Here is a 14,044-nt window from a genome sequence, read left to right as displayed (position 1 = left end):
CAGATTTGATGAAACACCATTTTTCAGTGGAAAACTGTTTCACTGACAATTTTCCAAGCAGCTCTAGTATTGTGCATTTCAGAAAGTAGGGCTTGCTCCTGATGTCCTTACTAGGACAAAAATCCCATTAACCCTTCCTTTAAGGGCAGTTTTGTTCAAGTAGAACTGTAGAATTGCTCCCTTAGGCCCAAAACCTGCAACTGACTCCACACAGACAGATTCCTGCCCCCATTGACTCAGGATTCTGCATGGGCACAGGGGTCTGCCCATGCACTGCTCTTTGAAATATTGGGGCTTTAATTCCAACAACTGTGAAATACCTTTTCATTTGCAGTGATAATGTAAAGATCATAGACATTGATATGGGTGAACTATATACTCACTAGAAAAACTGTCATTTGGGACAAAACCGACAACCCTAACTGTTGTGAGAAGTCCCATTGACTTCAAGTGTAAGGGTTGACCTGAGAAAGGGTCGCAGGGCCAGTCCCTTTACTATGTTCTTTTATTTTAATAAAATAGTAAAAATATATTTTGAAATCCTAATGCACTCCTGGGCCTGAGCATTTCAAGCATCCGGTAATACGAGGCTAATAGAAACATGTGAGATCTATAAAGTGTATCTATTATATACAATAATTTGATTCTCTGTAAAAAGCCAAGTAAGGAGTGAAATTTGGCTCAACTGAATTGACGTCAGTGGAAGCAGGATTTCTCCCATGAATCACTAGGCCAAATTTACAGAACTGACAAAATATTAAAATATTGCAATTTCAGTCGCAACTTAGCAGTCCTGTAGCTATTTGCTATGTTAAGAATATTGTCCATTTATATTTATTGATCAAAATAACAATGTTTTGCATTACATGAGTAAAAATATAATATTAAAGCTATCTTTAAACACCTCAATATTATATATTCAGATCCCTCGAAGCATTGAGTGTCTGCTAATTGAAATTTAAAATGAAACATTTTCTTCTTGAAATTATATTTTAACAACAATCTGCATTTTTACAAAGAAGTTCTACACTGCTGGGATGCTCTGTTGCATAAACTTTAATACTTTGCTATACTTTCTGTCTGCTTATTTTCTTTAAACTGGTTTGCAAATATGTATATTTTCTGCTACACAGTAAAAATTAGAACGGTAAGTGACATTACCTAGGGCTCTTATAAACACGTTCAGTTATGCTGTGCTTTTTGTTGACATTTAAATATGGATTATTTCAATTTTCTCTGACTACAGAGGCAAGTAATAGTAGCCATGAATCTCGTATTGGTCTAGCTGAGAGTCTGGAATCAGAGAAGAAGACAGTTATACCACTTGTGGTCGTATCAGCTCTGACTTTTATCTGTCTAGTGATTCTTGTGGGTATTCTCATATACTGGAGGTAAGTTACTTATTTTTGCAGTTCTACAAAGCTTAGATTTTGTCCTGATTAGGAAAATGTAATTGGCATTACTGAAGATTTGCAAGAGATCAAACTGGATCCTGACTCTCTAACAGATACTATTATTATTTATTTGTATTGCAATAGTACCTATTTTTGGTAAGCTATTAAAATGTTCACTTGCATATCAAGAGATTTTAAAAAACCCAAATAATTGATGTGATTGTTTGTTTACCTTTAGGAATTAAATGATATAGGAAAAACAAAATTAAACATCACAGCTTCCTTTTCCACATGTACCAGAAATGTATCTGTAGGGTGATTTACAAATTTAGTACCTGATCCTGGAGTTCTTGACGTCAGTGGGAACTTTGTAAAGGACTGCAGGATTAGGATCTTAACTCCTATTAAAATGCAGTGAAGCTAAGTGTATAGTAATATATTTCTATATCCATCCAAATTTAAATTTTGTACATGGCTATTTTTTTCCATGTTTTAAAATTACTTACGGAGCACCATAAGCATGGAAGGAGATGTACAAAGCAGAGGAAGTTACAGGTCCTAACCTAAGGGTCTTCCATGCAAGCACCGATCCTACATTAGGCCAACAGTACAGCAGATGACCAGGGATGGAACCTTTTCTCTTTCTCTAGCACACAGAGTTCCACCATCCCATATGGGGGGGGTTAGCGGATGCTGGGTCTGCACTTTGTGCTCCTCTGGCCCAGTGAGGATTCCACAGAAAACATGGAGGTTATGCCTAGGGCTATGACAACAGTCATAACTAGGGGATTCCCTAGTAGCCAGAGGCAGTGCTAGCCCATTCGAGTTTCTGATCAGGAATATTTTGGAGTCCCTCTTACCCCTCACCCACCTCCTAAAAATACTAATTGCATTATTTTCACAAACCAAAAAAAATAGCCAACATAACACATACTAATGCACTTGTTAAAAAGTCCGTGTTAAATTACATGAATGGTATTTTGGGGGAAATACTAAATCAGGGCCCCCTTGAGCTGCTTAGGGCACTAAGCAATTGCTTAGTCTGCTTATGCTTAGCTCCACCACCTTGTAGCATGGCTCCATTGTACACAAGGTTTTCTGTGAGACAAAGTGAGTGAGGAGACTGAGGTCTCCAGGAGGATAAGATCCATGCAGAACGCCGGTGGTCCTCTAGTTCCAGAGGTGGGCTCCATCGCCTATTCCCTGGGACAATTAGGGAGAAATTCCCTTGCAAAGATTTCCTCCCCCAAAGCTTCCTGTTATACTATGGTTCTGAGCTATCTGATCCCAGATTATTATATATATTGTGATCATGCCAAAACATCCCAGTCAGGAATGGGGTCCTGTCATGGACTCTCAGGATTAACGCCATGCCCCCAGCTTTTGAACAGTCTCTTGGAGGAACCTTTTCAATGTGCCAGACACCTAAGGAGTCTCACTCTTCCTTCAGGGTAGGCTATGCGGCCTCAACGCCTTCCACCACTAATCTTCTGGGGCGTCAGCACTCCTGCTTCACACCATGAGCTCTGCTCAGCGAATCCAACTGAGATAGACCCCTGGTTCAAGATTTGTACACTCTTCAGGGACTAATGCACCTCACCCAGTGACACTCAAGCAATGTTTTCAAAAGAGCAGGCTGTAGCACTGACAGTCCTTAGGTTAGCATAGAGCAGAAGTCCCAAAAGTGTGGGGCGCAGAGGAACCTTCGGGGGGGATGACATGGCGGGGCCCAGGCCAGCCCCCGGGGGGCAGGGACGGAGTGGTACCCAGTCCCTCCCTGCCCCCAGCTCTGCTCCGGCCCTGCCCCCCCACTGCATCCCCGGCTTCTGGCACTGTCCCCAGCCTCGGCGCAGTTCTGCTGCTGGTGCCACACCAGCCAGCCACTGCTGCTGACCACAGCTCCATTCCCAGCCTGGGGGGCAAGGCTGGGAGAGGAGCTGCACTTGTCCACAGGCCCGGCTGCCACCCCTCACCGCAGCCCACCTGCAGCGCCGCTCCCACCCCCAGCTTTGGCCTCTGGCTGCCTTGCTCCCGGCTCCATCCCCATCTTCGGCCCCAGCCTCGGCACCCTTACCACTGTTCGTGTCTTCCCGCCCCTTCCCCTTCCCCAGCACCAGAACCACAGCCCCTCTCCCAGCCCCAGTTCCAGGAAGGTGGGGGGGAGGCGTGGACTGGGACAAGGAAGGGGGTGACCCTCAGAATTTTGGGGACCACTGGCATAGAGCCCACACTTATTCCCCTAATTTACACCTCTCAGTCCTTTGTTCTTGAGCTGGGATCTCTGCTCAGCTTCGCTGCTGATAGCTTCAATCTATGAGCCATCGGAGCGTCTGTTGTCTCTCTAGAGGCCTTGTTGGCCTGGGTCAGTTTCAACCAGTTCCTTAATGACCCTGTTCATTGTACCCAGACAAGGAGATCACCGCAGACCTATGTGTCTTTGCCTGCCCTGAGAATAAACTTAATCCTTTCCCCCCACACTGGGTAGCAATGCAAAGTATAGGGGGAAAGTGAGGCACACACACAATTCATAAAAATATTACAGAAAATTCCCGCTTTGTCATAGGCCCTATTCTGCTAGGTTCCAAGCAAGCATATAAGATGATACAGGAGTAGAGCTGTGTAAAAAATGTAAACAATTTGGGTGGGGAGGGGAATCGCCAAAAAAGTTTGAATTTTTTGAAAAATTCAAGCAATTCTCCAAGCTGGTCAGAAAGCGGGGGGTGGGAGGGACCCTTAAAAACTTTTGTTGAAATTAAAAAAAAAAAACTTGAGCATTTTTTTTTTTACCAACTTTACGCAGAAGGTAAAGATGTATGCAAATAGAGATATTGGGCCAGTTTGGCCAGCCTGGGCCATTGTGTCTGGAGGCAGCAATCCATCCCCAGGGGAAGGAAATCAGTATTTGTACCACCACCTTTCCCTCGAGGGTTTGACTGGCGGAGCACACTTCTTGATTCCAATGGGACCTCATGGTTGCCCTGCCAGTGTATTTCCTGGCCTTCCCTGGCAAGTACCAGCCATTCTGGGCTTTCTAGCAGAGGGGGAGCAATGGGCACTGTGCATCATACCAAACCCGCCCTCTGCCAGATGGATTTTCTGCCACCAAAAAAACTTTCTCTGTCAGCATAGCCCAGTATTGAATCTGCCCATTTTGCCTTTTGGAGGGTGAGTCAGCTTTTTCTTTAAATAGACATCTTGTATTATCATTGATATGCACCCGGAAAGGAAGTCTAAAGGGAGGGACTGGAGTAGAGCGAAGATAGATGTTAGAGGTACAAAGGAGAGAAGGGCATACCATGGTTGACATATTATCTGTGTTACTGTCTTTTAAATAATGTGAATCCACGGAAATTTAAACAATTGAGGATAAATTCAGAAGTGATGTAACTAATAAGTGTAACTTACATGTGGGTTAATCTGCACAAATGAGTGCAAGTGGCTGTAGGTTACATACCAAAGATATGGAAGGGTGGGGTTGTACCAACAGCCAACAGGGAATATAGAGTGTAAAGTAAAGCACAGGGGGCCTGCTACATTTTACATCTTTGTACATTCTCCTGTTGGTTCTTTTCCTACAGCCACCCTCTTCCACCTATTATGCATGTGAGTTACACCTAGTTTCACTCACGTGAACACCACTAGTTAAGCCATCTCTAAAATGTCCTGATAAAGGTATAAAGTGATAGTGTTATATTCTAATAGATTGTCATGTCAAAATAACACTCAACAAAGAAGCTGCATGACAAGTGTTAAACAAACACAAAATGAATAAATTCAGGAGTAATGACACACTACTACTATCTATCTATCTATCTATCTATCTTTGATGTGTATCTGGCCTCTCTCATTGTAGTATCTCAGCATCTCACAGTCTTTAATAGATTAAGCCTCACAACAATGCTGTGAGGTAGGAAAGTGTTATTATTCCCATTTTACAGACAGAGAACTGAGGCACAGAGAGACTACGTGACTTGCTTGAGGTCCCACAGGAACTCTGTGGTGGAGCAGGGAATTGAACCCAAGTCTCCCAAGACCCAGGCTACTATGGTAACTAACGGCCCAGCCCAGTATTAGAGCTGCTGTATGAAAAATGATGTTTTTAAAATATTTCATCTTCATAGTGAGTCTTGGAAAGGAATCAGTTAATGTCCAGAAGAATTGCACAACTCATTTCCTAGATTACTTCTAGTCAGTTGATTATGAATTCTACCACAGGGATTTATGGTTAACTCTCCTTCATTTTACTGACAGGCTTCTCTTAGTTTCACATTGTCCAACATGAATGTTCATATTCATCTTCAAAAGGCTTTATTTTTAAAGCTAAATGGTATTCGAAATCTTTCCTGTTTACAAAAGAAAACAACGCCATACACTTTAAGACCTGGATTGCATGGTGTAGTTTTAGTAATCCTACACATGTTATGAGCTTGTTCTTGTCAAATGACATTGTGTTCATTTGGTATTCTTTCTCAGAGAATGCACAGTTTTGAAACCCAGTCTTTCAAAATATAACAAAGATCCTGTTAGCAGTAATATCTTCTAGATGTTTCATTTAATCCCTTTGTGTCTTTCCCATGTATTACAAAATAAAATATGGAGCTCTTTTTTGTTAATCTTCAAGAGAAAATTTTGTTGATCTTATGCTAAAGCCAGTAACGTATTTTCTATGTTTTTAAAAGGAATGAAATCTAAATATCATGTACTGTAATTTGGACTTTGTGGCCTGATTTTCAAAGGTGCTGAGCACCCACAGCTCTTTTTAAAGTCAATGGAAAATTAGGACATTAACTTTATATGACAATTTTATTTTCTTTGTACTTGCAAAATGTTCTATAGGAAGAACTGAATAATAGAATGAATCCCTAACAGAGCAATTCTCATGTTTAGCTTTAGTTGGTTTTAAGCTGATAGTTGATATCAGATATGAGCCTTTTTTTATTTTATTTTTTTGTGGGCCAAATTCATGCTAACTGCTCATCAAATACTTAAACTTGCAAGAAACTTATCTCTGTCTGCTTATTGACAACAATGTTCACAAAAAATGATGGTGGTATAGCCACAGCTACTCAGTGGAGCTCTTTGGTTTGAAGATGAGACAAAAAGAATCATCCCTGGCAAAGCTGACAAATACCTGTTTTTCAGATTCATGGGAAAATGCAGAAAATATTTTGTTCTCCCTTCAAATTGTTTGTAAAAACAAACAGCAGTTGTGGCCAGCAGAAAACTAACTTTGCAGTCTAACTCTGTTCTTAGTAAAGAATTATTGAAGTTCCACCTGGAGAAATTCACAACTCTTGACTATTTCATCAGGCAGAGTTTCACTCTTTTCATGGTGAAAAGCTATCTTGACTGGTAGAAATGGCAACTTTTAACTCTGATGTTTTCTAATATTTTTTATTCAGATTCTATATATGAAATAAAAATGTATAATTTTGCCCCTTTCTAGTTTGGTTGTTCAAGGCCTCTTGTACTCTGGCAATGAGTTTCCAGTCAATATAATTGTCTTTTCTCTTCGACAGTCTAGGTTTAGAGTGAAGTAGGCAAAGTATTCATTTCACAGCCTTGTCCCTTTGGACACATTGTTTTGTACAGCCTTTGGGAGGATTTTTCATCCAAAAATAGAGTACGTGAAACCAAAGAAAACAGATAGAAGATTCAGTCCTCATAATAGAGCTTTACTGGGAATGCTTGAATCTGCTGGTTCTGTTGATTTCATGTCTGACGCTCTGGGCCCAAATTTCATTATTGATGGCTTTCTACTTTGGTGAATGGAATTTGTATTTTAGGGTCACTGGGTGAAAAAAAAAATCCCAGTTCTGAAAAATGAAAGTTTCCCTATCCTATACCAGCAGCAAATTACACCACCATCCTTGCCAGCTGAGCTGCAGTGACCAACTGTTGGAGGTTAGAGCCAAGGCTCTGTCCGCTCCCTGCCCTCAGGGAAAGGGAAGGAATAATAGGCACGCCACACCTACTTATTTCTGCATGCTGAGAGCCAAGGTCTACCTAGCCTACACTGGAGTGAAGGGGTGGGTGGAGGGGTTGTTACTCCCCAGTAAGCCCCTGATAAAGAGTCCAAGTCACAGTCTTGCCCTAAACTGTTCTTTTTAAATTATTCACTCAGCTCTAGTTTCTTCAGGGCAGTTCAATGTGCTGCTGCTTGTCTTACACTACTGCTATAGCCTCTTTAATTATTGCAACATCTTTAATACTGTCTCGGGTTTTAACTGAATGTTCTAAGAAGTGCAATGTCTGACTTATGAATTACACAGTTTTAGGTATGGGATCAAAATACTGAAGCAAAAAGGTGTAAATTAAATAATGAGGTTAACATTGATTGATGGGACTTTTGTCTGCAAGTTTAAAACAGTCCTCATTTTTTTCATTAAAGATGAGTGGTAATTAGGAAGTGACATGGCTATCAACACTTAGCTTAGTCATGAAGGCTTTCACTGCTGATGCAGAGCAGATGGAATACTTAGTATGAATCTTGTTCTAGATTAAGTAGTATGCTTTGAATTTTTTCTCCCAGATGTTTTAGTGTATAATTTACTTGAGGCTACAAGGGATAATTAACACACAGTATGTTACTAGAATGCTTTAAAGCACTCTTTAGATGTGAAAATCATTACACAAATCTTTTTCAATTTATACTTTTTCATGCAGAAAGGTGACAAAACACTGTAATGTGACTGTATTCACTTAATGGAACAAGATCTTTTGGAACAATTGCATCAAGCTTTTTAGATTTTCCTTTTATTATTTTTATTTATTCATGTATTTTAAATCCGTCCACCCTGTTAAAATGCCCAATGCACTGAGCATCAGGCCAAGATGTTTAAAAGTAAGTAGTGATCTTTGGTGCCTTATTTTTTTGGGTGCCCTACTTGAGACATCTTAAATGAGCCTGATTTGCAGCAGGTGCTGAGCACCAACACTTGGGCCTGAGAGCAGCCTATCATGACAGACCGCCTCTCTCATCATGATACACAGATGGAGTTGCAGTCAATGAGGGCACTGGTGATAGATCTCCCTCAATATATTAAAGCAGGGGTGGCTGCCAGGGTGTTCTCCAGCAGGCTCTGGGAAGCCCTCTTGATTCTGGTTCAAAATAGCCCTGATTAGTTGACTGTCAGGTCACGCTGCAGCACCCATATATTTACCCAGCCTCTGAAGAAAGATAGTGGATTGAGTTATCAGCTATTGTGGGGGTGCTTGTATTTGATTAAGAGCTGCTTCTTAGTAGAAGGGAGACTGAGATTTATATTTCATGTTGTATTTTAAGTCATTGGCAGGGTGCTTAGAGCCTGTGTACGGGTGCTTTTTATTTGTCTAAATCAAAATAAAGTAAGTACATAATGGATAATCCCTGCTCAAGACTCCTGTGGATGGCCAAAAACCCTCCAAGGCTCTTGCAGATATTCCGTGAGGGAAAATTCCTTCTTGGCCCCAAGTTTGGTTGTCATGTGAATACTCTACGATTTTGTTGTTCATGTAACTATCCTTTTATCCCCCTAGAATCCTAGAGGGGAATCTGCCAGGAGCTATAGGGACAAAAAATTCCAGACACTACAGTCTGAAGGAATAAAAAAAAAAAAAATCATTCCAGGAGTGTGTACGTATTTCCCAAATACTTAGTTGAAACAGTTCTCACCCAAGTATCTGTGATCTACAGTTATGTTTTTCTAGAGAATGCTAACATCTCCACAGCCTCTTCTTCTCTATACTGAATAGTCTATGTTCTTCAGCTTGTCATCATAGATAAGCAAAAATAACAGGAGTACTTGTGGCACCTTAGAGACTAACAAATTTATTAGAGCATAAACTTTCGTGGGCTACAACCCACTTCTTCGGATGCATTTCGTGGGTTGTAGCCCACGAAAGTTTATGCTCTAATAAATTTGTTAGTCTCTAAGGTGCCACAAGTACTCCTGTTATTTTTGCGGATACAGACTAACACGGCTGCTACTCTGAAACCTATCATAGATAAGGTCTTGCATAGCTTTGTTCACCAGGGGAGTCCTCAGCTCTGCACTTAGGCCGTTTTCAGAATGGAGCAGGGAGGCTGTTCCAGGAATAGGGAGCAGCATGGGGGGAAAAAAGAGCACAGAATAAAGTTTATGAGAGATCGGCAAAGTGTAGAGCAGTGGGAGCAATGGGTGCATCTTCATGAAATCAGTATAAATACATTCACAAGGGTGGGGATGGGGTGGAATGAAAGCCACATGTAAGCAGGGACCACTGTATGGACAGCCATGAAGGTGAGATCAAGGAGATTGAAATTACTGAGGAATGGGATAGGAAAATAATGGAGGAATTTGGGAACTGAAGCAAAAGTGGGGGACTATGTGATCAGAGCGACAGGAAAAGTAGATAGCTAACTGCAGTATCATGAATGGCCTAGAGCGGGGGCAGATGACAGAGTTAGAAGATGGAGAAGAAGTAGCATTTTTCCCTGGCAGAGGTCTCATAACCCACAGCAGAATCTACTGTCCTCACCCCAGTTCATTTGCCCACTGATTCACCTTAAAAGCTACCCCTATGTAAATCCAAAATTTTCTCTCCTAAAAAATGTTTCTTAATAGGCCTCATAAAATTGGGTGATAGTAGGAGTGACTGAGTTCTGGAAAGTGGAGAGCCCCTGTTTTAACATACAAAAGCTGGATATAGCTCTCTTTTATTATAACATCACACAGATTAATTGTAAGGTATATTTTCTCTGTGCAATGCTATTAATTTGGAGAAATTATTATATGGAAGTAGAATTTAGAATAACAATAACCTCACAAAATGGCAAAAGACGCTACAACCATTTTAGCCAATGGCTTTCAGTGAATTGAAATTCATAAACATAAAATGAGATTAATATTTTCCCTGAAACAGGTATCTCTTTTTAAAGTTAACCACTTGTGAGTAATGTTTCAAATAGATTAAATGACCCACAGCAAAGAACGTTATTAGCAAGTTTAATTATCTGGTGAGTTTTTTAATTAAGGAGGGTTTGCAGTGCTTAAAGCAGCAGTTGGTTATTTACTCTTTTGAATAGCTTGTTTTATACCCTTAGCAGATGCTACCCATATTATCTTCACAGCTGGGGTATGGAAATAGACACAAGTAACATTGTGGACCATAGTTAAGGTTGGTTCCATTAGTATTCATCCTTAAACCCCTCTGCAACACGGCTAGCATCTGTTGGAATCATAAACTCCCCTGCTTTCAGCTCTCTGCATCATGATGACTTCCTTAGTTAAGATGTGCTCAGTGTGATGGCTACATTAAGAAGCAACTTTTCCCCCCCAATTATAATAGCACTGTGAGCCTCTGTTTTGTTTTCTACGCAGCATATTGCCTTTTACTGATTTCTGTACCTGTGGTAGGAAAGGTCTCTCAGTGAAAGTGGTTTCACACACGATTCCAGCTTTGGAGTAGAACAGTACCTAGAATACGAAAGAAGGAGTAGAATCATGTGGATCTGGATGAGTGATAGGGCAATGGAATTTCATTATACTTGAAAGTACTGTACAGCATCTATAGTGGTTCCAGGTGAAGATTCACACTCTCTTGGCTTTCACTATGGCTGATGTCTGCTCTATCTTCTGCCTCTGGTACAGGTAAAAGTAGCATAAACTATTTAATCTTCTGGGCTAATGTGCAGGTATGTGGTGTCGTAAATTGTAGGCATAATGTTATTAGTGCAATATAGTGGCGCTGACAGTGAATATTTATATATTAACAGGTGTGTTTCAATATTCCTTACATGAGGTTCTCAGATGTTTGATTTTTTTAATCATATTGCCAATATTCCAAGAAGACATCTCAGAAAACATGTTATATTTGCTATATTTACATATGATTTTTTTCTTTAGGAAATGCTTCCAGACTGCTCACTTTTATTTAGAAGATAACACATCACCTAGAGTGATTTCCACTCCCTCGGCACCAGTCTTCCCAGTTTTAGGTAATTTGTTTTGAAATATTTTGTGAATTGTTGTTTGTCATTGAAAAAATGTGGTGAATATTAAAGTGAACTGTCATTAAACAGGATGATATGGCAAATAACCATTCCTCATGCACAGTCCAATAACTAGAAACATGGTTCAATTCACCACTCAGAAATGTAGGAGTTTGAGATTTGCACCCCGTTGTATTCATGGAGACAGCTGTACCTGAGAGGGGGAGAGACACCCTCAGGGGGGTCAAACAATGCTACTGTCAATAGGCTCACCTGAATGTTCTGCAGGAATAAAGCACCTTTAACTTACAGCTGGGGCTCTTTAAGACCCCCTCTGATAGAGGCTGCTTGGGAGATGTTCTGAATAAAATTTTCTACAAAAATCTGTGACCCATATTCTGTACGTCACTCCATAAGTCATGCCACTGAAAACAATGTCATTACTTGTGGAGTAAGACACTACTTACAGTGAGTAAGGGGCACAAAATCTGCCCCATATAGGTAACTAATAAATACATATTATTTATTAAATCTCAAGCATTTTATTCCTATTTGGAATCTGAAAATTAGACATTTTTTAAGTGTTCCCTCTAAGCCCAGTGACAGCTGTGAATGTGAGGAACATCATATTTTAAATAGTTAATCACAAAACTAATAGGTATATCTCAGGAAAGTCAAACAATTCTCTAGAGTGATTTTAGACTGAATGTCATGCAGAAGTTCCATTTTTGTTTGTTTTGTTTATTTACTTTGGGTTAGCCATTGTCATGTCTTTTTATTGTAGTTCATTATAGGTTGTTTCTGTTCCAAGTCAATAACTGTATTGCAGTGTCATTGTGCCATTTGTTTTTACAATCTGTACTTATCAATTCAGCACAGGAAAGATAACATTCCACTGTCATGGGGGAGAATTGCATCTACAGTTGTTTTTGTGTAATTCATATATGTGTTTTGGTATTGGGGATTTTACTTACTAAAAATAGTAATGAATGTTAATTTAAAACAGGTGAAAAAAACCTTTTAAAGTGACAAAAATATACAGAACTTTTTGTGGAAAACTTCTAAAGATTGTAGAAATAATTCTGACCTACCTTGTTGTGTGATAGATTTTAAGTGAGCAAGTTTTAGATTTCCCAATGCACATGTTTTTTAAAAGCATTGTATTTTTAGAACTATTGACATATTATGTAAGGCTACTCAATACACAGTATGTGAAAGGCTCATATCAGTCTAATGTAGGTAAAGTGGTTTGAGCAGGAAAAGCACTATACAACTGCTAAGTATTATTTTTATTGTAACTGAATTCAAACACACACCATCCATTTCTATTGCATATTCTGTATTACTTCAGTGCATTGTCATTAGCATCCATGGGAGATCCACATGCCAGAGATATACAGAACGTGCCCTAGAGATTTGTAGCATGAATCAGGCAACTCTGGATTGTTGGGGTGGGACCTGGGGACTAGTCCAATCATTTGGACAGTGCTGATGGCACCTGCCAACTAATAAAAAGACCTACTCCTCTAGCCAGAACTAGCTGGGGGGCAACTCAGCACTACCCATAAAAAACAAGTGCAAGCAACCGCCTTTCTCCTTTACTGTCCATAGCCCCAGTGTTGCCCTCCCCTCCCCACCTATTGTGCATCTATACAGGGCCGCCGAGAGCGGGTTCGGGCCCCAGTGAAAAAAAATTTTCGGGGCCCCCCAGCAAGGATGGACCGGCTAAACAGGGCCAACGAGAGGGGGGAAAGCCGGGCCTGGAATTTTTTCAGGCCCCCCAGCAAGGGCGGACCGGCTAAACAGGGCCGACGAGATGGGGGGAAAGCCAGGCCCGGAATTTTTTCAGGCCCCCAAACAAGGGCAGACTGGCTAAACAGGGCCGACGAGAGGAGGGGGAACCAGGCCCCGGACCCCCTTCCGGACCGCCGGGCCCTGGTAATTTGTACCAGCTTACTCCCCTCTTCGGCCCTGCATCTATAGCCTGAGGGAAAGGTGCCACAGAGGCAGTAGGGACTGAGTTGTTTGTTTCTGAGCCTGCTTTGTTTTAAGATCAAGACGTTGCCGCACTCCAGGAATGCTGCAAATATTTGTTTACACACAGTAGACAGGAGGCCTGGTTGGCATTTGCCCGTCTTGTTGCCACTTTAAAAATACCCCTCGTCCCTCCTCAGGGTTTCCGTAGTCATGGTCATAAATTGGCAATATTGTTAGAACACTCTTAAGGTTTGATCCTATGCTCATTGTAGTCAATGGGAGTTTTGCTACTGAATTCAATTAATGCATGCTCAGACCTTATCTGAAGGAATAACAATATTTTTGAGTGTGTGTGCGGATATTGGTGTCTGTTTCTGTGTTCTGAGCTCATTGGAAAACATACTTCATGCCAGAATGCTTCTCCTAGGTGTGAAGGTGGTATTACACATTTGTGCTGTTTTTCTTAGGCTTGACTGCCTAATTCAGTTTTAGTATTCATGTCCATTCATGGAAGGGAAAGAGCAGATGGATCTCAATACAAATCAACAAATTCCTGGTAACTGAAGCCTAAAAATATTAAGTGTCCTAAATGATGAACATCTGTTGATGTAAATAGCTGTTCCTTATGCAATGTAATTGATGTTTCCTTGTCAGTTATGAAATTGCATATTGTGAAGTAGTCGTATGTTTAATCCATGGAAGGCTTTCCATGGAAAAAAAG

The 14,044-nt window shown here is 40.7% G+C and overlaps 1 protein-coding gene across 1 annotated transcript in view; it reads left to right on the top strand.

The window, feature by feature from the left end:
- PTPRZ1 (protein tyrosine phosphatase receptor type Z1) overlaps window positions 1–14,044 on the top strand; it is a 196,499-nt gene that overhangs the window by 157,452 nt on the left and 25,003 nt on the right. The window contains exons 13-14 of the mRNA XM_065401331.1: window positions 1,247–1,391; window positions 11,261–11,352. Coding sequence (XP_065257403.1) covers window positions 1,247–1,391; window positions 11,261–11,352 — 237 coding nt within the window. The remainder of the gene's footprint in view (window positions 1–1,246; window positions 1,392–11,260; window positions 11,353–14,044) is intronic.

The sequence above is a fragment of the Emys orbicularis genome, chromosome 1 (assembly GCF_028017835.1).
Source record: "Emys orbicularis isolate rEmyOrb1 chromosome 1, rEmyOrb1.hap1, whole genome shotgun sequence".
Classification (NCBI taxonomy): domain Eukaryota; kingdom Metazoa; phylum Chordata; order Testudines; family Emydidae; genus Emys; species Emys orbicularis.
This window is presented reverse-complemented; position numbering and strand designations above follow the sequence as displayed.